Here is a 23,392-nt window from a genome sequence, read left to right as displayed (position 1 = left end):
TTTTGCGTTGCACGATCTGCGTCCTTCGGCGCCTACTAAATTGGGGAAAACACTAAGCTCGAGCGCCGAGTCGCAATGTCTTTGTGACAGTTCACCTATTGTGATCGACCCTCCATGACGATCAGGTGGTAAATATCTCTCCTTGAAACGGTGACAACTGTTACCACCGTATGCATGCTGTTCGATTTGTCTCTACTCGTCCATGCACTCTATCACCATCCAACACCGCCCAAGACCTAAGAAGACCTTCACCTCCCTCTGCACCAGCTAATGGGTGAGTTCGACGTGCCGAGCAGATGGTAATTAAACCGATTATACACCCAATGTAAGCTTCAACCACGTTTCGTTGCTTCGCAAGCAACAGAAGAAACACTGTTTGCATCTGATACCCATTTTAGCACACGATCGACGATGGAATGCTATGCTAGCGCTTTGCACCTGATGGCCCATTCGAGTGGAGATCACTTCTTCAGGGCTCCTCGTCTCGTAGCCGATCAAATGAGTTTGAGGTATTTCTTTTGTTTTTTCTCAGCCAATAAGGCAGAACAATTTGCAGGCCTACGTTGCCACATCGAGCTGCACCTTTTAACGCCACGAAAGTTCGATTGGTCCGAAACGAACGGTGGCAATATGTAATCCATGGATTGTAATCGGCTATTCGAGCTTAATTGATTTTCCGAACATTCGACCACGGGTTGGTGTTACCGCTTGTACAGTGCGTGCCGTAAAACTTATACTACCACTTGTCTTTGAAGGTCGATTTTGGGATATTGAAAAAAAGTTTTGAATAATTAAACTATACTTTTATATGAATTTAATAAATCCTTTTCGAGATTCCAATCACCATTGATAGAATCCATATTTGTACATTCCGCATATATCCAATTGGCAGAAATCCATAGTAATAAAGACCTTTTACACAATATAACGAACAAACAACCGAACGGCCCGGTGGAATGATAGAAATGGCGTCGGTCTTCACACAAACGGACCGGATCAAAATGTCATACTGACCAATCTCCTGTAGCAAGGACTGACTATACGGCTGCGTGGTAAAATAAGTCTAGTAATGCAGAAATAGCAGGTAATGACCTAGTGGGTCGTTACGTCAAGAAGAGGGAGAACGAAGAAACAAATCAAATGTCGCATCAAAATGCTATACTATTACTATACTATTATTGGTGGTGTACCACTACCTAAGATGAGTATGTGATAGCGGCGTTAATCTTTCACAAGACAGGACCTGTTCTAAATCCTATCCCAACTGTTTATCCGAAGGAAGAGTCTGACTATCCGGCAATGTAAAAATTAAATTAAGTGTTTGTAAAATATGGCAACCATGTCCTAGGAGATCGTCACTCCAAGAAGAAATAATATACACTAAAACATACTACGAGACCCTGATAAATTCATGACAGGCACCTCACTTGAAAGATGAAAGTTCATAAATTAATTCTCGGTACTCGAGGAATTTTTCGACTACTAGTATATTGACACGAATATTAAAATTGATTATATATTTTTTTGGTTAGAATGGCCTGACCGTATAGACATTAAATTTAATGAAATTAATTAAATACAAAAATTAAATTAAAATTAAATTATTAAATTATTTTTAAAATTATTAATAAAGTGCTTTCGTAGGTTACAAACAGTAACTTCTCATAACACCTTTAATATTTTTAGCTTATTTGAGCACATTATCATAAATCATCAAGGCGTATTTACTTTGTAATTCATCAAAATATTATGCATTTTCTCCAAATTGTTCTTTACTCTAATAAACGAAGCGAACATATATTAATGCTACTGACTGTAGCTTAGCAGTTTGATCAGCTGTTTTCGACTGGTGTGATGCGATTTATATAATGAACAGATACTAATCAAACCCAATTTATGATTAGCTACATATGACAAGCAATAAAGGCAGCACGTTACAACACAAATCATCGCGAAGTTTTGCTTTATTTAAAAGCATTTGTAACTAATTTCAAGTTAAACAATATAGTTACATCATTGTCTTTTTCTATCGTTTTCCAACAGATCTTCTCTACATAATTTCCACAGCGCACGATGCTGGACTGTTAAATACTACTTATTGTTGAATAATTAAAGTAATAACATATTCCTCTCCAACATCACCTTCCACATCTGCAACCCATAGCCGTGTAGCGTGGGAAAAAATTAATTAATTAATTAGTATGCATCAACCTGACCTTTATCGCGAACACGCTTTAATTCGTTACATCAGCCGGCTACCTGTAACGTTCCAACTTCCTTAACTACCGGTGTTTTTGCTTTGGAAGCTGCATCAAGCTGCATGAACCGCACATTAAACTGTCATGCACTTGGTGGAGAATGAAAGCCAAAATTTGGAAGCCACGCGCCGCTGTCATTCATACACCAAATTTCTCACGATTTAGGCAATTGTTGTTGCTCCCTGCATTGTAAAGCAGTGTAATGTCTCGTGTGTGTGAGCACCTCGAAAGAAAGAAATTAGCTGACAATCCACAAACAGTTAGCAGTTTGTAACATTGAGCAGTAATGAAACAATGCAACAATTTGATCTGAGGTTAAACCCTCCAAATTGAAGATTTTTCGGCAAGTCAACCTCTCATGTTTATGCGTTGTGTGAAGCAGATAACGAAAACAGTCAAACAACAGCCACAATGTTAAGCTGACATCGCGATACGTGTTGCATTTAGTATCGTTTTCAACACGCAACATCACTTCCAACCATCCTTTTATGTAACCGAATTTTAATTAGAAATTTCCTTTTTGCCAACCGCGCTCGGCGCTCGATTTGTTATGAATCAAAGGAACCGAGCTGGCTCGATTTTTGCCAACCTCAATCGAACGGTCGAGAGCTCACGGCAGAGGAGGAGGGTTTTGGTTGTGCTGCCAGCCAACCAGCCAACCCGCAAGAAATGCATCGCCGAGAGCGGATGAATGCGAAACCATTTAAGCTACCCCCGAAACGATTGCAACATTTGCCAGTGTCTTCCAGCAGTTGGTTTAAGTTATCTTTTCTTTATTTTATTTTTTCTCTTTCGTCGAGAGGACAACCACGGTGTTGACACGGTGTTGTCAAAAGCTCCCAGCATGAAGCAGCAAAACACAAAGCGGAGGGAAGCATCTCGTGAAATCCCATCGGCTTCTTAAGGCAATGTGTGCCGAAGTTTGTCTCCGGCACCGGCAATACAAGGCCACGCGGATAAGGTGAAAGGATGGTTGGGCAACATTTAAGAAGAAATCATTTTTAGGCTTAAATACCTGTTTAGTGATGAGTAATTCACTCAAACTCTCTAAATAAGTTTGCGCATTAAATACGACATTAAACATCGTTTATGAAAATTTTTAATATCGTCGTTAACATAACCTTTATCAAGGTCTATGATATCAATTTTTAGTTAAAACGTGTCATTGTTTAACTTTTTTATTTAATATTTAATATTGATTAATCTATCCATGCATCTAACTATTATTTCTACTCTATCGATTATTATTATCCTAATCTAAAATATAAATATAATATAATGAAATTGAAAATAATACAATAATAATAAAAATAAATAAATAAAAATAAATTTATAATTAAAAATATAATAAATATACAAATAAAATAAAATAAAATATAAATATAAATATTTTTTCCAGTAAAGCCCAGGTTTAGGTTTATGAATGATCACATCGAAACGGTATGCGACAGCTGAAGCCCTTCTTTGATTACATACCACCCCGTCCGAAAATGCCGTTATAAAGGTCACGCGAAGTGAAGCACTGTAGCCGAAAAGCACGAGCACTCAACATCGCTAAAGGGCCGCATCAACACCTACCCACCCACCCCCATCGCGTCCACAATGCATATATGCATCAAAAACAACAGTCGTGAAATACTAACCGCACTGTCTCCGCGAACGTGCGCACACACCGACCCAACAAACCCGAGTACCCGACGAGCAGAATTGCGCGCCACGATCGCGGTTCCACCGCAGCCGATCGACTTCAGTTCTACGCTGAGCCTCGTACGGAACGGAAACGGTCGCAACGGTGGTCCGCGCACCGAAAGCCACAAACTTTGCCGAAATACGCTCGCGGTGAACGCAAATGTCCCTAAGCCGCAAGTGCGTGAGATAGGGGGGTTTGTTTGCTTAAGGGGGTTCTGTTTTGCAGTGCGTCGTTTCTTTCTAGAGCAAATCGTGTTTGTGTGTGCGTGCGTGCGGTTGCTTCGGTGCAATTCCGCGCGTCCATGACGTTTCGGACAGTTTGCATCGCATCGGTACGGTGAGACCGCGGTTGGTGCGGATTAACGACCTACTACATCTACTGCGGCGTGTTTGTGTGTTAATAGTGTCACGGATTAAGTGAACTCAATTGGGTAGTCCTTCCTCTGACGCGCCACTAGTGTCGGTCAGTGCGTTTCTTATCGTTAGTGAGCGCCGATTAAAATGCTGATACCGGCCCAACTTGCCCTTTGGGCGCTGGCGCTGATAGGCGTGTGGGGTCTGGCCTGGTGGATGTACGATAATCTAAAATCGTTGGCACAAATCTGTGTCGCCCTGCTGGCACCGTACTTTGCGCCGGCCGAACACAAAACGCTGGTGGAACGGTTTGGAAAATGGGCCGGTACGTATGGGCTAATCGCGCACCGGAAGCAACTAACGCTGACGCTGGACGGCGAATCGTTCCGAACTTGACCTTCGTCCTTAGGTGTGTGCCGTTTCCTACTAATGCTAACTGTTTCTATTATTCTTCTATTCGCCTTCGGTTCACTTTCCGAATCCGCGCGTTTACCGGTGCAGTAATTACCGGATCGACCGATGGCATCGGTAAGCAGTACGCTTTCCAGCTGGCTAGCCGTGGCCTCAACGTGGTGCTAGTCTCACGCTCCACCGACAAGTTGGCCGCCGTGGCGCACGAAATCGAGTCCAAGTACTCGGTGAAGACCAAATGGATAGCGGTCGACTTTAGCAGCGGACGCGAGATTTACGATCACCTGCGGAAGGAACTCGAGTCCGTCCCCGTTGGCATTCTAGGTGAGTCCGTTTAATAGCTCCGTTGCTAATGCTGAATGCGGAGCGGATACCCGACGGTGTGTGTTAGTTTGTTTCCCCTCTACACACATGTTCTGAAAATGTTGCCGCCAATAGCGTGAGCAGCAAGTCGAATGCAAATCTGCCTCCATTCGGCGTCAGATCACTGCGGTGAGCATTATCTACGGAGTTAGCCGGACCCCCGGGCGATGTTGGGTCGGTTATCAAGGTTACGGTTTAGGTCTCGGAAGGTACGCAAACAATCTATCGACTAACCGAAATTTGTTTTCCACCCGAATTCGCCGTCAGTCAACAACGTCGGCGCGAATGTGGACTATCCGGACGATCTTGATCACATTCCCGAGGACAAGCTGTGGCAGCTGATCAACATCAACATCGGTGCGGTAACGATGCTCACGCGCACGGTGTTGCCGGGCATGAAGAAACGCGGCCAGGGTGCGATCGTCAACATCTCGTCCGGTAGCGAACTTCAACCACTACCCTACATGACGGTATATGCGGCAACGAAGGTACGATACCATACCGCATGCCGGTCTTTTATGGACATCTCGTTCGTCTACCATTACTACCGGTGCATTCTAACGCTAACGCTCGCCTTCTTTCGCCCAAACGCAGGCTTACATCCACAACTTTACACTCGCCATGCAGCACGAGCTGGAGCCGTTCGGTATCACCTGCCAGCTGGTGAGCCCAATGTTTGTAACGACCAAGGTAAGCAATCGCTGCAGTTGTGCGCTGTACGCGTCCGGAGTGAATGTCCCCTAGCGTGCGTACCTTCACCCGTGGTGAACGTGGTGCGGGATCGAGTGTCAAGTTCTAGCCTGCTGTGTGGCATGGCCGGTTAGTCTAGGGCGAGTAGTAAAGTGTCAAGTGGAACCACTTGTAAAAGTCGTGAACTTTGCCGGCAAAAAACCGATGCTGCAACATTTTCTGCCGTGCTGTGATGTTTGCATTGATTAGCCTTTTCGCCAAGTGTGTGACTTCCAACCGTTCGTCGTCAGCGGTAGAGATCGTGCGAACGGACGAGTGTTGTGAACCAATTTCTGATGAGTGGTGACTAAGCTGCACAGCCCAACGGCCATGCCGGCATATGATTAAATGTTTTGCAAACCACCGGGTCCACGCGTATCGATGATCGTTGAAAGTGAGAACCGATCGTGTCGTTGGAGAAAATTGAGGATGTTACGACATTCTTACAGGTGCCGTGTAAAGTGCACACCGGGCAACTGTTGCAGCCCTTTAACAGTGTCAATTATTGGCTGTATTAAACGAGTACAAACACTGCCCACAGCAACTGGAAGCTCACAACAGCCATATTGTGAGCGGCAGATACGAGTGTTTAACATTGTCGTGCTCGTCCAAGGGTATTGTGTGTAGCTACCGCGGATAAACATTGAAAGACGTTACTAGATATACGATAATTTGCTATATATCATTACCTTTAAGATCTTCGTGGAAAACACGGTAAATTGGTTCATATTTGTGAAACCCTTCTTGTCGTGTATGAAGTCCTTGAGGTGCTAATAGCTTTTGTAGTCCTTTTTTCCAATATTTGGAATTAGACTACTGGAGGTCGTCGAATCATTCTCAAAAACCTGTCTGATTGCTGTTCTTCAGCGTGAACCGCTCGAACAGCTGTTAATTTGCATAATCTTGAATGGTCTCATATATGTCAACTTTAACGGCAACACCAAACATGCTGTCTCTGCTATATCTTTCAAGAACTCCTTCGCCCACTGGGAAGAACGCTCTTACGCTTGTGGTAGGTCCGGGACATAACCGGATCGCTTTGCTGTGTGCCTTTTTTTGCATTCCAGCATGATCCCGTTTGTATGTAGCGAATCTGCGAAAGGCCACTGTAGCGAAACTAGTTCGTGACAGGTATTCCAACCCGATTCCAACCGATGAAGTAACTGCTCGTTTTCCATACATCTGGAATCAAATCCACCATGCAGGATGTGTGAACTCTCGCTAGTAAACCTTCAAAATTTGTTGGATGAAGGTGAAAAATATATGGTTTTGCAAATCTGGTAATTAAATGTACCTCTTCATGAGAACCTCTTCCAATCAAACCATTAATTAGACATTGTTTTACAACACCTTGTTGTATCAATTGCACAACAAAAAAAAAAGATCGCAAATGTGTGAACGAAGCGGCATTATAAAGGTCACAATATAGTTTATGGCTGCAATAATGGTCCCATTAAACGTACCGATGCGGTAAGTGATTACCGAAGGAAAACTTTGATGAACAATAAAATAGTAATTGTTGGAAATCATCTCTGTGCGATTCGGGCACCGACGGCAACAGTGTGTTAATGTTTGTCGCGTGTTGTTGATATGATCACGCTCAATCTGTTCCGCCTTCTGGTTGAAGAGCTTCACGATATACGCATCCTCTCCACGCTTAATGGAGGTCAATCATACGATCGCTAACATGCATGAACAATATCCAGTCAAGCCTGGTAAAAAATGTTTTTCTGATTTTACGATCGAAAGCGATCACAAGTTTAATGTTTCTTTCAAAGGTCGTTTCCTCCTATCCATAGCTGGCGTTTCATATTTTTATAGTTGTTATGTGTATTGTATTGTTTAACGTTTTTAAAAATAGAACATATCTATTCAATTCGTTTCGAATCGCGTCTTGTTTTGTTTGTAAATGAAGTATTTTTCTCGCTTGTTTATTGAATAGTAAACCAGTCTGACGAAACGCCACTAACCGGTTCAAGTAGATGGCGAAGGCTGTTATACACCCGATAATATTTCAGCCAGACTTGTTTTTCATTTCGACTGCAAACCCGAACGAAGGACGTCAGATTGAATTCGGGTTTTGTGTTCATTTTTTTTTCACAGCGACCGCTTGCGCAACATTTTACAAATATTTGCCACGGTGGTGGTAATTTTTAATGCAAACGAACCCACTGTACACCCGCACCGATTCCAACGCCGAAAGAAGTGAACTCTGGTATGACCATGAAATGAGGATTACATCATCGAAAGGTTTTTTTTTCTTTTCTTAATCTTGTATAGAGCGCGAAAGATGTTGATCGTTGAGAATGATTCGACTTATGCTGTTGCATACATCGATATCCACTGGTCGATAAGTGGATAAACATTGCTGCATAACTGTTTGTAGCGTGTTGTGAGCCCATGTGATCACGCCTTTTGCATAGGAGAAGGGATCGTTTGAAGTTTATTATATTGTATTAAGTTATTAATGTATAATTATTTTCTATTGTTGATCAACCATTATTTATCTTTTAATGAAATTGAAATATTTAACCTTATTTTTGCTCTATTTTGTCGACCGCTCAAATCTGTCGACATTATTTTCAATCTTCCATCCCGTAAATCGCATTATGATCGGTTCGACTGCGGAATCTGGACATCTGGGCAACTTGAACACTGGAAAACTTTACCAGCTGCAAGCAATCGCAAAACTGGTTTTCATGTCCCTGGGAACATGGCGATCGTCTACCGCTTGCCTTTGGGTTTCAATTCTAACATTACCAGTAAGCCCGTAGGCAACGCTCAGTCTCACCGTACAACAACACATCTTCAGGCACGATCTTCAGGCTAGCCCGTCACCAAGAGAAGAGGTTAACCTTTACAGCTGACGGCGAATTCTAACGCCGTTTCTAATTCCATAAATCTAGTGATCATTATGCATTAGCGTTCTTCATGTTGCGAAACGCTACCGAATGAAGAAAACATATTACGTTCGCATCATGTACTTGTTGTCCTTCGCGGTAGTAATTTTAATTTAATAAGGGCTTTCCTATCTCCAAGGTTGAGCAGTAATTTTTCTTTAAAGTATCATCTTTGACAGTTTTTTTAACTAACGTGCCTACAACGACATCTTTAACTGTTTTATTTTATTCTTCACACTTCCAGATGAACAACTTCTCTACGACAATAATGGAGGGTGGACTGTTCATCCCAAACGCAGAAATGTACGCCAAGTTTGCCACATTTACCCTCGGTAAAACGAAGCAAACCACCGGCTACTGGTCGCACGGTATACAGTACGGCGTCATGAAGCTAGTCCCGGAGTGGGTCCGCACCGTGATCGGTGGCATCATGAACAAGCAGTTTCGAAAGGAGTACTACGACCAGCAGAAGCCCACCATACTCGCCCAGGCTAGCTAGGCCCTGTATGCTTACCACGGAGAGCCAGGCTCTTCGATTTATTGGTGCCCTCTGTTGATGCAGTGGGTGTGTTGATGCATTTTTTTAGATTGTTGTGTCGTTATGAGGATTATGCTAAGCTAGTTGCAGGAATTTTTTTGTTAAATACCGAGTAAGTGCTTAAGTGAGTATTAACATTTCATTCGCCGCAAAACAGACTGAGGTATCTGGAGGTACTGTTTGTACTGTTGATATTGTTTTCCACGATGAAAATAAAAAAAAAACATTTCAAATAATAATCGTTTTGGAACAAATCGATTTATTCGTTGCGACGTATCAGAAAAACATTTCCTCCGGAATAACATAGATGGCGCTGGTAGCGTTGTTGAATCGCATTGTTTCCATAGCAACCAATCAATAACAAACATGATTAATTTGAAAAGAAAACGTCACACAAACATTATACAAACATACGGAAGGGTAAAAGCAGATCATGAAACTGTTTAGTTTCTACAGCAAATCGGTTTACATTCAATATCGTAATCAACTATGCTCCACGACGACAATCGTGATCTGTGCACTCACGGTGGCCGCAATCGTCGCACCGTACTATTTGCTATCGTCCATCAGACAAGGCGAACTCTGGGACCAGCAGCGCGCAGTGTACGAGCAGCCCAGGATGAAATTTCTGTACAAATATTTGTTTACGGCAGAAATGGAAGATCCCGACGAACGTTCGTCAACCGTCGTAACATGCAGCTCTTTCGATTCGTACAACTCGCTCACTGAACAGCAACATTCGTGCAATGACGTACAGGTGGTTTCCATCGATGCGGATCACGATCAGCTGCTGGATCATCTTTCGGTCGGGATCAGTTTCAACCCTCCCAACACCGCAACCCGATTGTCGTTTTACACGTTCTATTTCTTCCTAGAAGCGACCGTATCGGTAAGCTTGGTGAATGCTTCCTTAGTCAAACTGTATTTAACGTCCTTTTTATTTCACTCATTCTAGTCACAATGTTTTTTCGTCGTACCGACGTTTGTTTCGTTGGAAAAAGTACCGGCACCGAGACGCAAGTTTGAATCCGGCACAGTCACGCATCATGGGTTCGTGCAAGCTCAACAAACCGCAGCACTCCAGTGTCCGTTTTTCATGCGACATCATAAATCTCACTTCAGCGATCGGTACTATCCGAATGAAAACACAACTCTCGATGAATTTCAGCCGGGCCGAATACTCACGAAGATACAGAGCACTAATCCGGCATACTATGAATATCACACTCATCGTAAGGACTGGACGATGGATGATTCTGGATCGATACGCATACAAATCGAGGTCGATATCGGAGGTGCCGATAGCCGAGCAATGGCCTTTCTCTACAAAAATTCTCTATGGTGGAAGCTGTGTCAGTTCTGGGGAAGCTATTTTCCCCTGCTACTCGTCTCATTGTGGCTGACTGAAAAAATTAAGCAATATCTGTTCGAAAACTTTTATCTGCGCGCAGTAGAAGTAAACCCGTGGAAGGATAAACATAATTAAACAGATGGAAGTTCCTTTCCCACAAACTGGCTGCAGAGTTCGTTTCAATAGTTTTTACAGAAAAGGTTGCGGCAACGTACCGGCTGGCGATCGCAGTGAATCCTGCTGCAGTCTGTTGTCTTCGAGTATTATGGGACTGTGAGGGTTATAATCAAGTTGCACAAATAGATAGCGATATTCATAGCTGCCGGATTCCGTTTTGCGTTTCTCCAGATGGACGGTGCCTCTGTTCCGGAATCCTTGCACGAAGAACTGCATGCGAATGTATTCTACACCGTCTTTAACGTATTGAGTGTGTGCAACACGGGTTCGCCGACCACGCCGGCTTTCCTCACCATAGCCCTTGATTGGTGCGCCGAGCGCATCTTTCACTCTCGGTTCTTCCTTTACCCGTTCCAGTGCCTCTGAGTAGATATTGTTAGGACTGTCTGATGAAAACAGTTCCCAAAATATGACATAGAACAACAGACCGGTTACTCCAACGCCGAGCAAAATTACGCCCATATAGCTGGCTGTTTTCGTGTTTTCCTTCACCCGTTCACCGATTGGCCGTACGTCGGTTGATACGTCTGTACGATCACTTCCTGCTGACAGGGATTTAGAGGAAGATGTTTGTTTTGATGCATTGCTTATTGAACGATGAAGCAAGATGCTTGGGATCGTTGACGAACAGCGCAATAGAGCACTGGAAACGTGGCGTTGTTTGACTAGGAACGAACCGAGTGCCAGAAGCGACATTCTGAAATGATATTCAATTATTCTGTACGATTTAAAAATGTTCGCCCACAGGATGAAATGTTCGCCCAATTGTTCTTTTCTTTAGCAAGATAGATAATTATGTAAACACTACAGCGTTGCACGCGTTTTTGATAAGCACAAGGAATAAATGAACCCTCTTCCTTACCTTGAAATGTGTAATATGGGTAAACTGGTTGAACAGTATTACTTAAAGCATCTATAAATGACTGTAAAATTGATGAAAATTGCAGATAACTTGTAATAAATAAAACTAGCGCCCGGCAATAGTTTTTCTCCAGCCTTGTTTACAATATCAAGCCGTCAAAACACCAAGTTCCCAAACGACAAAAGTCGACATCAAACGTCAACAGGCCTGACAAGTAAAAATCATCGCCTTATTACTGCAGAAATGTCCCTAGCCTGCAACCCAGGCTGCAAAGAACCCGCGAAAACACCGATTCTTTGTGTTTCTACTAATAGTTAGCAATTTCATTTGCTTTAAAATCATCTGTACGCCATATTGAGTGAAAATTCAACGTTAAATTGTACTTAAAGTTGATTTCATAATTTATCGTACAAGTTTTATGCACAATCAGACAATTTTTCAACAATTTTCTATTTTAAGCCAACAACTGTAGGCATTGCTATTGGTGATGTTGGTACCTTGTGTGTTGTTTTGGCTATCATCCCAAGATCCCAAACGGCACATGAACAGACGTCTTTCCGCGGTATTTTCGGGAACGAAAAGACCGCGGAAAGACGTCTTAATAACACCTCATCGGACCAACTGTCATGGCGGCACAAAACATCAACCGCTGTACAAAAAGTTGTGCCGCAGAAAAAATATTTTTCGACTGAGCTGTTTTTGCGACGCTTTTTTCCTTCGGTCATCATTCCCCAGTTAAACCCTACAACAGTCCTAATATGCAAGCTGCTAGCTATTTATAGAATTGAACTTGTGTATGGCTGAATGTGCAAATGTTTCTAGCGCTTTATTGAATTGTCCTATGCGTCTGTGTTGTTTGGAAGACGACTGTAGTGCAAGAAAAGCAACAATGGTGTAATGAAGAGGAAAACGTATTGCTGTTGTATTTCTTCATCAACAAATCGCGTAAAATGCGCATAATTGATGGTGTACAACCCGGTAATCGTTTTGATGTACAGGCAGTCCCCGAGATACGCGGTTCCTCTTATACGCGGATTCGGAGATACGCGGTTTTTGAAAATTTGAGAGATGAGCTAGTTTATAGCACAAAATTTAAGCAAAATGGTAAAAATTGGTCGAAAATACCTTCTAAATCACATAAAACATTTGTTCTTAACTTATTTTAATGTAATGTTTCTAAAAGTCGCCTGATTCGCTGCATAGATTAAGTGCAGAGAAGGAAGTTGACTCTGTGACTTTGAGGTATAAACGAAATCGCACCAGGATTCGACTTACGCGTAAATTCGAGTTACGCGGTTTTTCCCGGATTATAGCGGTCCGCTATAATAGCGTATCTCGGGGAGTGCCTGTATTTATCACCTTTGACCTCGGCCACGGAAAAAGTGTTTTCTTTATATGGTTTATATGGTTTGAGATAAACACAGTGCGATAATTGTGAATCGTTTCAGATACGGTAACCGCTTCCGATGATGCCATTTTACCATCTGACTTTCTCCTTCGAACCTTTCTGGAAAAAATCTTTCTCCTTCGAAAAACTGCATCGAATCGGCAATAGGTTAGAAACATATCCATGATGTGTTATCAACTAACCGAGGATTAGAAAATGTTTAATGTTTTGCAAACCGAAGTAACACAGGTGTGTCATCGTTCCTGTATTACACAAAAAGTCATTTCGTCAAGAATAAGACCAATGGGGACAAATGGAATAATATTATAAAAGAATGCTTGCAATGCTGCACACCCGGTGGAAGAGATACAGCATCATGATTATACCTGCCTGTGTAATAGGGCAGTGCACTCCTTTCTTTCAAGTAAAAGCTTGCCTCGTGCAACCGCAGTGCTAAAACACGCTACCTGAAAAACGTACATGTATTTCATTTCTAACCTATAGCCGATTCGATGCAGTTTTTCGAAGGAGAAAGGTTTTCCAGAAAGGTTCGAAAGAGAAAGTCAGATGGTAAAATGGCATCATCGGAAGCGTTTACCGTATCTGAAACGATTCACAATTATCGCACTGTGTTTATCTCAAACCATATAAACCATATAAAGAAAACACTTTTTCCGTGGCCGAGGTCAAAGGTGATAAATACAGGCACTCCCCGAGATACGCTATTATAGCGGACCGCTATAACCCGGGAAAAACCGCGTAACTCGAATTTACGCGTAAGTCGAATCCTGGTGCGATTTCGTTTATACCTCAAAGTCACAGAGTCAACTTCCTTCTCTGCACTTAATCTATGCAGCGAATCAGGCGATTTTTAGAAACATTACATTACAGTTACAATGTTTTATGTGATATAGTAGGTATTCTGGACCAATTTTTCACCATTTTGCTTAAATTTTGTGCTATAAACTAGCTCATCTCTCAAATTTTCAAAAACCGCGTATCTCCGAATCCGCGTATAAGAGGAACCGCGTATCTCGGGGACTGCCTGTACATCAAAACGATTACCGGGTTGTACACCATCAATTATGCGCATTTTACGCGATTTGTTGATGAAGAAATACAACAGCAATACGTTTTCCACTTCATTACACCATTGTGGCTATTCTTGCTCTACAGTCGTCTTCCAAACAACACAGACGCATAGGACAATTCAATAAAGTGCTAGAAACATTTGCACATTCAGCCATACACAAGTTCAATTCTATAAATAGCTAGCAGCTTTGCATATTCGGACTGTTGTAGGGTTTTAACTGGGGAATGATGACCGAAGGAAAAAAGCGTCGCAAAAACAGCTAAGTCGCAAAATAATTTTTTCAGCGGCACAACTTTTTGTACAGCGGTTGATGTTTTGTGCCGCCATGACAGTTGGTCCGATGAGGTGTTATTAAGACGTCTTTCCGCGGTCTTTTCGTCGCCGAAAATACCGCGGAAAGACGTCTGTTCATGTGCCGTTTGGGAGCTTGGGTCATTACTGTAGAAGTTATTGAATTGTCGTAGAAAATATGCCACAAAACGAAACAAATTTGGAATAGCACGTTAACAGACCTCATTTTTTTAAAAAAGGTTGTAGTATTGTATTTTTCAATCGTAAGACTTTTAATGAATGTCCATAATCCATGTTATGACATTTCCCAAAATAAAATGTTGATTCTACAGCATTTTAGTGCCTTGCCAGATTTCTGGAATATTAACGAGTCTAGAATAATGATAAGAATCAGAATAAAACCTATTGCAATCAAACAGATCTATGGTGTATACGCAAGCTATGGACAAAGCTGTCTGCCACTATGGGTTGTTAATCATTCATAATCACAACTGCAATAATTATGCAGTTATTATTATGCTTTCCATACAACTACCAAAATTAACTCGAAATTACACTGTGATCCTCACATATCTGGGAGAAATGGGAAACTTTTCAGTTCCTTTTTGTCTTCCTTCATCGTGCATTTCATTAAATATTTTGAACTGTTTTCTGACCTATGGGCAGCACAGTTTCCATTCCACGGTCAAATTTACCAGCGAACCTATGACAGCTCGATTTGCTGCTGTCAATAAAACTCACTGCTTTGGCCCGTTGTTTGTTGTCATAGTGCGGCAGTGCGAAGAAGAAGTGGAAGTAAAATACATCAAGCTAAACGTACCACCACGGCCGTGAACAGTGCCGTCGATTGTGGGTAGCAAAAAAAATCGTCCAGTCGCGCGTATTGGCCCACGGATCACATTCGTTATCAGCGAGCTCTTTGTCCCGCTTCGCATCAGATGCTTGCGTAGTGCGGTTGGCAGAGTGTCACTAATCTTTCGCCAGAATGTTTCGCACTGTGATCAGCCTGGGAAGCAAGTGAACGAATATTACTTGAACGTTCGGTGTAATACGCGAATGTTTAGAACTTTTCCCAGAGTTTTCGTATCCCAGCGTAGGAACTTGCTGTTCAAGTAACACAAAACAAGCAATAAAGTTTAAGGTGAAAACACGGCTCGGAAAAGCCATACCCTCGTCATCCATGTCGCGTTGTGTCGGTGTGCTATAAATACGTTCCCGTACTCCGAAAAACCTGTGAGTGATCTTTCCTCCCCTGTGTGTGTCTTTTTTTGGTGTGTTGCCTCACCGTTCCACCGTAGTGAACGTGATTTTCGCTCCGTGAAAGTCGCAGACCGCGTCACTCCGGTGATGATGGACTCGCTTTTCCTTCCCGACGCGTGAAGCAAACACTGACCCACAACCGTGCAACGCTTACAATTCGGCAAATCGGCCAACGAGGAAACGAGGCCAAAGAAAGTCATCCGCACCAAGGCAGGGAAAATGGAGAGTGCCAACGAGGGACGCTGGTACGGTTGCCTCTCGCGGAAAAGATCTGCGAACCATATCGGCAACACTTGCGGGTGCGACTTGGTGTACATTTGAACGTACCGGCATCGATGGTTGTTGGAAAAGTGTTTGATTTCGCGGGGAAAGGGTTCGGTGGAATTGCACCAAGTGTCGGGTTGAAGGCGACGTGGTATTAATCTTGCGTGTTTACTTTTCCTTCTCAGTCTTTGTTTAACGGTCCCGTCCTTACTCACTTGTGTTATCAGTGTTCCGGGAGTGAAGGCTAAAATAGACCGAATGAAGAAAAAGTTTCATAACGCAATCACACTAGTAAGTTTTAAATCCACTGTGAAAAAGTTTGTGTCGTCGGTGAACGAACGAGGACTCTGTCTCAGTGAGACACAGCTCCTATCGCACAAAGGGAAGCGATAGAGTGTCGTCAAGCAACCATGTCAAGGCGGCTCGTGTAATGCTGTCGTACATCATTCCACTGTCTCCATGGGTTGAGCTTGACCACCATCTTCAGCGAACGAACGAACAAAGTAGTCTACGACTTTTCGTTTTATTGTGAAGCGCACGGAAAAACTCATCCGTGTGTCCGTGATCAAGACATCAAACGTAAACAAAATAAAGATAGTGACACAAAATCAAGCCTGTCTTTCCAGTGGGACAACAATTCTTCGTTTCAAAACTTACGTCCTTCTCTTCGTGCCCGCAATCGTCCCCGATAGGAAGCAAGGAAAGGATTTAGCACCTCAAGACACCGGATACGGAGCAGACGATGCAAACGCCCGGAGGCTGTAAAGCGTTTACCAGGGTGCAAGTCCTCCACCAACAGCTTACTGCCTTCGCCAGCCCTTCAATAAAACGTCCTGAGCGGAAAGATACCGGAGCCTGGGCGAAGCTATAATAAATAGCCACCATTCTTTAGCTTCGTAAAGCAACGTCTTCTCAAACATCATCGGAACGCAAATCGAAGGGCGGAAAGATTGTGTTTAGAAGAGACCAGACACAAACCACGGGCAACCCCGGGTACATGGTTGGAGGACGACACTAAAAACAGGCTTCGCGATGGATTGGATTATTAACGATGAGCTTGGGCTCACGGTGGGTCATCTGGTGGGGTGGACGTCTGCATCATTTATGGTCGTCGGAGGAGTGTTGCCGTACATTCCGCAATATCGGCAAATCAAACAGACGCAAGACCCGGAAGGGTTCTCCCTCCACGTTTGCCTTGCACTTCTGGTGGCCAACACACTGCGAATACTCTTCTGGTAAGTAGCCGCTTTAAGTAGTTTCGTTAATCTTTTTCCCATTATAAGTTGTAGGCGGCAGCAATATGTCACCGGGTAAAAACACTCCGACCGGCAAAACGAAACGCTTTTAGCGTACCGTGAGGATTAGCAAATGGGAGCAAACGTATTTGGTGACAATCTTTTTATAATCCCGCCTTACTTTTTGTGTACAACAAATCGATCGATCCCGGCGACGGTTTGTGGCTTCCGGAGAGAATACATAATATTCCTTTAACCTTGCAAGGGCACAAATTTGAAGCACCCAAACGGCACACGCTATCGGAATGCCTGACCTTTCGGGGGGAATAGGTATGAGCTACCCACGAAAAATGGTGCCCGGCCCATTTGTTGTATTAAAATTAGAAAGGTAAAATTCCTTTGGTCCGGGAAAACGTCCGGATGTCCGCCGAAGGAACGATGTGGTTGTGTGGCTTTGGTGTGGTTTAATAAAAAGCGAACGAAATATAGCATCAGATAACAGACAATAGCCCAACCCGAACAGTTCCAACAACCGTTTCGCATATCGTTACGGCTATCTTTCGGACCTAGGATGCTAGCCTGGGCTGAGCTATCATTCGTCTTATCATAGGCATTTCGTTTTGGGTTGGCCTACTCCAAGCCCTTCCAGGATGATCAAATGGAATGTATAGATAGGTGTTTGTATGGTCATCCTATAAGCCGATTCGATTGTTTGCCGTTTGACTAAATGCGTGAGTAAGTAGAGTGAAATCGAATATGGTTTCGATTAATTCTGACTACAAACTGGAGGGAATAATTTTGTTTATTTATTTTTATTTACTTACTGCATCATAACATTTTATACAAACCAAGGATTTGAAACTGGTTGAGGAACTCGTAAATGAGAAGGTTGAATCACAATCTCAACAATCTTTTATTGTATTGACACAACAATCACCATTGTGTTTGATGTTGCTACTCTTAACAGCGGATATTGTCTTTGAGACTTTTTGCTAGAATATAACTATATTTTACTATTTACAGATAGAACGTTTCTGTATTTCCGTTCATAAAAAGCACAGGAAATACAATGAATCAACTGGTTGATCATCAAATATGCTTACTCATACTTTATCGCAATGTCTACTGTGAATCGTGAGAGGGGTCACACGATAGGTACTCGATTGCGAAAGCTGCCACCACACCTCGATAATAGCTGCCGATAAGTTGGAAATGTGCGCGATAAGACCAAGGGACCACAAAAACTAGTCCAACTAACCACCGATAGCGGGCATGTTGGATGGAAAATGCAACAAACAAAAATTCCCTCCCCAATCCCACTCGTGGGAGGTGAGTGGAACGCAAGCAAAAGCAAATATACATCAGTTATACGCTGCCCATGCAATGAGGAGAGGGAGTGGATAGTTGGTACGATCGAACGGTGCGGCAGTACGCACGGTAGGACCGTCGCGGAACGTTGGATTACGAGGTGTTAAAACAAATGGAAACAAACGCAATAAGCACAATTGCGCGCACATCAACATCCAACATGGACGCAAATTACTGCGCCCCGCCGTGTGTGTGCCGACGTAAGTGCGGATGCGAATACCTTCGCCCGGGATCGGCTAAAGATGCAAATAATAGTGCCTGCCAACGTGCAAAACGTGCGAGCAAATTTGCATACTTCTGCTTGCCTACGGCTGGCGAACGCGTTGAAGTTCATTCGGGCCGGAAAAGGGAAAGATCCGATTATTGGTAGTTGGGCCGACAACCTAACGATCGATGGGAGCTTTTGGGGTGTGTAGAATAATTCATGATGCACCACTAATAAGATGAATGATTCAACTTGTTTTGAAACAGTTTGCATTTTGGAAGTTTTAGTAAAGAGTATTCGTTAAATAGGCTACAATTTTGTTGCTTTTAGTCCATTTCGTCTATGAGTTTAAACATTTCTAAATCTCTTATTTAACTTAACAGTCTTCTAGGTCATATAGCATTCTATCGTAAGCTGCGAAGCTAGATCGAACGCTCAGCTTATCGCGATGATCGAAAAAGTAAGTTGGAGCTCTGTGCTACAAATAAGCAACACAATCTGTAGAGAAAAGAAATCCTACCTCAAGCTAGCGTGCGATATGTAAGGTCAGACCAGGTCGAGTTAGTTCTTATTGGTAACTCTCGTGAGTTCGAGCTCGATCTAGCTCCACTGTGAATGTATTCTGATTAGAGTTGGGGGGATCTGACTCAGATTCATGTATCTAAATGTGACTTTGAACTGAATTAATGAATCTCTATTTAAACCTCTATTTAAAGGATTCATGAATCCCGTATGATACGTGAATCATCCAAGATTTATGACCTTCAGCTTGCACGTCATCCGTATACCTCGAAGGAGCACTGCTCTGAGGATTCATAACTCTTTTGAGTGTCGATTTCTTATTTGAATCACTGCTCGCTACAGATCCATATGAATGATTCTTCTCAATGATCTGAAGATTCATGAATGTTTTTAGGGTGGATTTTAGATTGGGATGACTCCTCATAAAAGATTCATATGAGTGACTCTTTTCAAAATATTATATATATCTCCCCTTCTTTCTCGGCCTAATATAATCTATACGTAGGCCAGGTCGAGCAGGGTAATGATTAAGTTATTTTTCTTTAGTTGCTGGAAATCAATTAGACTACAAAAATAGCTCGCGATTCATTCGGAATTTAAAAATAGCTAAAACTAATTGTATCGTATTATCTTCCTTATCAATACCTTTTCACTGCCTCTTGTAACATTAAATCAAAACTAACCTCGATTGAATTTCTCTGACGTTTATTTCGCACAACTTAACTCTTAATTGCACTGACAAACCATTGACGTTGATGATAACCCGTAATGAGTTGCATGAAATGTACGCCCACCTATTTCGCCGATAGCTAGTTTCCCAGCCCGGCAACAGCTGATCGAAATTTTCGACTGCAATCTGCCAGCGAGAGCGGGCCGTGTGGTAGCCAATCGATAATACACAACACCCCCATCCCACGCGTACCGGATGGGTTTGATTTTTGATCGTTTCTCCCAGTCTGGCCTCGAATTACCAATGAAGGTAAAGTGAGGAATGACGTCGGGCAGTGGCAATCCCATGGTGAATAGCTGATTTTGGACGCCGTGAAAACGTGATAATATGCTCAACCTGCCTTACACAGACCGTTTCACCTTATACTTATTCACGCAAAAGCAAAGGCAAAGAGGAATTAGGTATTTCTTTTTTTGCATTCTGTATGTGTGCATACGTCCGGCAGAAAGTGTATTATTCGTCGCTGGCTGAAAAGCTGCAAGACACAGTGTTCAGAAATTGAAGACGGAAAGGTGCATAGCACGTGCTAATGCGTGAATTACCAATACTTGTGGGGGCAATGCTATGATGGGCCAGTATTTCTTGCTTCCGTTTCCTTGCACCCTGCGCTGTGGACCTTCTTTTTCCGAAGGGCTTTTGAATGGTCAGAATGTGGTGTTAGTGCAAAAATCTTACCTTTTCTAGTGCTGTACTGTAGCTTCTATTTTCTACAAGTCACCGTTTTCGTCTTTCTTTAATATGTATTGATTTATTTTTCCCTCCCCTGGCTCACCATGTGACCTTCTGCCGTTTCAGCTTACCTGAAAGTTTGCAAAGTTCTATGCCAGCACAGACGCTTACCAGGACGTGCCTATGGCATGAGCACAAGACCGCGGTAAACTGTCTTGTTTTTCCGGTCGGGCAGGTCGGGAACGTGGTGTTTTGCGAGGAAGACCTTATTCACTGCACGAATGCGGTTGCTAGAGAAGGAGAAACGATACACTTACTTCACTAATGACATTACGGGTTTGGCTTCAAAGCGAAGGAATTTGCACGTGCATTTGTGCATCTTGACAGTAAAGTAGATAAGCGAAAGGATTATTGAGCTTCGTGGCAGATATTCATAATTGTTAGGTAAAAATTATGTTAAATGGTTTTGTGGTATTCTTTCCTATCATACAATCCATTGATCAATTGACGACTAATGTAGGGTTGAAAGCGACTGCTAATGAGACTTCATAGGTGTCAATTGTGGTGGAAGTGATGGGCGTTAATTGTGAAAATCTATATGTTTATTCAATTTTTTACCCTCATGCGAGAACCTCTGATAGATGACGAGAAGTATGGAGCACGCATGAATAAATAATGTTTGCCGGATGCTTTATCATCTGTAATTGTGTTCATCGTTAGGCATGGATTATTATACGCTTGTTTGTTCAACATGTTGGCACTAGTTGGCAACCCGACGATGAGTTGTATTAGAAGTTTAAATGAATGTAAATACTTTTCCGACACGTTCCTCAAAAAATAAAATAATGATACGATGAATCCTTGGTGTCCTTGTTATTTTAACAGAACCATATGTATCTGCCCCGGTTGCAGAATTCGATAAAACACTGTATTTTCAGCTTGTGTTGTACGACCGATGTCGTAAAATATCTGTCCTAAAGCAGGTAAAAGTTTGTGCACGGCGTCTGCTAGTTGAGTGGGACTGAATCATGGCTAGAACAACCTCGAGCACTCCTGTCAAACCAGTTTTCGTGATCTCATCAGCCGTCGCTTCGGTGATCGTGCATCGACCAGAATTCATGGTCAAAGTCAAGATTATGATGAACTCTTCGAACGACTCCGTATCCCGGGTAATGTTGAGAGAGAACACGCTTCCAACAGTTTCCTTTTAAAATCATGAGCGATGTGTTATTTTTGTAGCTTTATTTACAAACTAACTGTTGCCAGCATCGTCTGATGCAGTTGTCATAATGAAACGATGACTCCACGCGAACGATAAAATGCAATAATTTGCATTCTGTATTTGGATCCTCGGCGAAGTTGCATTTTAAAAATTTATGTTCAATTGATTGCCTAAATTTCCGTCAAGTAAGTTTTAAAATTACAGCTATAAGGCAGAACAAATCATATTAAAAGCAAATCTCTATAAAAAAGTCCATTTAGACGGATCAATTCTTCTTAAAAACAAATCTGTGTTATAACAATTGTTTTTGCAGTTCGAAATATGCATCAGTTCTAGTTTTTGTTTTGCTGTTAAAATTTCCGTTTCAATTAGTGAACAACTTTTTCCATTAAAAATTTATAATATGCCTCCTCGGTAGAAGCAAAACAGTAAATAGAATATCCTTTCCCGTCCAAAATACTCACTCAGCCCGGTGCCGCAAAGTTCATTAGTGATTTACTAAGTTTCGCTCGGAATTGAATTTCGCCACAGAGACTGGTCGAAAGTAAATTCAATTGCAGTTTCACCACGGCTACCACGTGACATGCCAATGGGAGAGAGGTTGCAAATTGGGAAAAAATGGCACTACGCTCCCCCGGGGACGGCCGACTGGCAGCAGCACTCCTGTTTGCTTCAAATACATCGATTTCCCCCATGCAGCATCATTCGTGCCGTTTGGTCGGTGCCAAAGCAATTTGTCGTTTAGATGATTTGTAGTACTACGGAAAAGAGGGAAAAAATGTTCGAGCACAGAGACGCCCACTAACAGTTTATTGGAGCGTGCTGCTGTTTAACGTTACTGCAGTTGCTGGCTCTGTTGTGTGCTCTGAGGGGGGGTGGTGTGTCCGTTGGATGGTCGGTCAGCGGTTACAGACGTGTAACACGATGCACGAGCCGAGATGATGGATAAAGTGGCCAGCTGATTGCTACTGAACAGATGAACCAATTAGAAGTTGCTCCGTCCTGTGTTGGGGTTGAAAAGGTGATAAGAGAGGCGTCGGTACGTGGCGCACATCACGCAATGGTCGGAGTTGATACAGACCAGGTACCAATTACAGGTGACATGAGTTGCCATTTGCCAAAAAGACGCTAACATCCGTTGTTGGAACAAGTAACTGGGCTACAGAAAAGAACTCTCCAGGTTCGCTTGATGAGTTAATTCCCAGAAAATTACATAGCATGTGTGTTCTACATTCGTCTAAATACACGCAATTTGCACCGAAAGCCAAATATGTATGATGATTTACATTTTGCATGACGTTTTGTTGGTATCTGATAAAGTACCATCTTCCAAGTGTTGTGGCATGCTAATAAATCGTTCAAAGCGATCTTACTTATCAAAGATTTCGTAAGTCACACTGTGCGGACTCGCTGCGATGTAGGCGCAGCTGTCTGTCTGAATGGTAATTCACCTTCCAGCAACGTAAGTCCACATAAATGTAGACGTCTTCTTTGCTACTTTATTATTCATTACT

At 42.6% G+C, this 23,392-nt stretch overlaps 4 protein-coding genes across 5 annotated transcripts in view; 3 read left to right on the top strand and 1 right to left on the bottom strand.

Annotated features, from left to right (window-relative positions):
• Positions 1-4,448: 4,448 nt before the first annotated feature.
• On the top strand, positions 4,449-18,495 carry LOC128305659 (inactive hydroxysteroid dehydrogenase-like protein 1). Of its 2 annotated transcripts, XM_053043227.1 has the most exons (6): positions 4,503-4,626; positions 4,803-5,036; positions 5,343-5,563; positions 5,670-5,765; positions 8,949-9,157; positions 18,492-18,495. In XM_053043227.1, exons 1-6 carry the CDS (start codon positions 4,518-4,520, stop codon positions 18,493-18,495), a joined length of 873 nt encoding a protein of 290 aa, XP_052899187.1. In that variant the 5' UTR covers positions 4,503-4,517. The 2 variants fall into 2 exon arrangements, with proteins under 2 accessions (XP_052899186.1, XP_052899187.1); XM_053043226.1 differs by lacking the exon at positions 18,492-18,495 and having other exon boundaries at positions 4,449-4,626; positions 8,949-9,417.
• Positions 9,676-10,728, top strand: LOC128305660 (uncharacterized). Its single transcript, XM_053043228.1, has 2 exons — positions 9,676-10,131; positions 10,198-10,728. Exons 1-2 carry the CDS (start codon positions 9,676-9,678, stop codon positions 10,726-10,728), a joined length of 987 nt encoding a protein of 328 aa, XP_052899188.1.
• LOC128305661 (mitochondrial import inner membrane translocase subunit Tim21) lies at positions 10,160-11,764 on the bottom strand. Its single transcript, XM_053043229.1, has 2 exons — positions 11,633-11,764; positions 10,160-11,467 (listed from the first exon to the last, which is right to left on the bottom strand). The coding sequence occupies exon 2, from the start codon at positions 11,464-11,466 to the stop codon at positions 10,783-10,785; it is 684 nt and encodes a 227-aa protein (XP_052899189.1). The 5' UTR covers position 11,467; positions 11,633-11,764; the 3' UTR covers positions 10,160-10,782.
• The window catches only part of LOC128305658 (solute carrier family 66 member 2), a 22,068-nt gene continuing 15,145 nt past the window's right edge, over positions 16,470-23,392 (top strand). Inside the window, exon 1 of the mRNA XM_053043224.1 lies at positions 16,470-17,162. Within this exon, the coding sequence (XP_052899184.1) occupies positions 16,960-17,162 (203 nt within the window). The 5' untranslated portion in view covers positions 16,470-16,959. The remainder of the gene's footprint in view (positions 17,163-23,392) is intronic.

This window comes from Anopheles moucheti, chromosome 3, assembly GCF_943734755.1.
Source record: "Anopheles moucheti chromosome 3, idAnoMoucSN_F20_07, whole genome shotgun sequence".
NCBI lineage: Eukaryota > Metazoa > Arthropoda > Insecta > Diptera > Culicidae > Anopheles > Anopheles moucheti.
Note: the sequence above shows the minus strand (reverse complement) of the source record. Positions and strands in the feature narration are given on the sequence as shown.

What these genes read in the sequence shown, in the direction of transcription:
- LOC128305659 (XM_053043226.1), top strand. Translation starts at nt 4,449, where the DNA reads ATGCTGATACCGGCCCAACTTGCCCTTTGGGCGCTGGCGCTGATAGGC. An exon ending in CGTCCCCGTTGGCATTCTAG is followed by an intron (nt 5,037 to 5,342) that starts GTGAGTCCGTTT and finishes ATTCGCCGTCAG; the next exon opens with TCAACAACGTCGGCGCGAAT. An exon ending in CGGTATATGCGGCAACGAAG is followed by an intron (nt 5,564 to 5,669) that starts GTACGATACCAT and finishes GCCCAAACGCAG; the next exon opens with GCTTACATCCACAACTTTAC.
- LOC128305660 (XM_053043228.1), top strand. Translation starts at nt 9,676, where the DNA reads ATGAAACTGTTTAGTTTCTACAGCAAATCGGTTTACATTCAATATCGT. An exon ending in TCCTAGAAGCGACCGTATCG is followed by an intron (nt 10,132 to 10,197) that starts GTAAGCTTGGTG and finishes CACTCATTCTAG; the next exon opens with TCACAATGTTTTTTCGTCGT.
- LOC128305661 (XM_053043229.1), bottom strand. Translation starts at nt 11,466, where the DNA reads ATGTCGCTTCTGGCACTCGGTTCGTTCCTAGTCAAACAACGCCACGTT.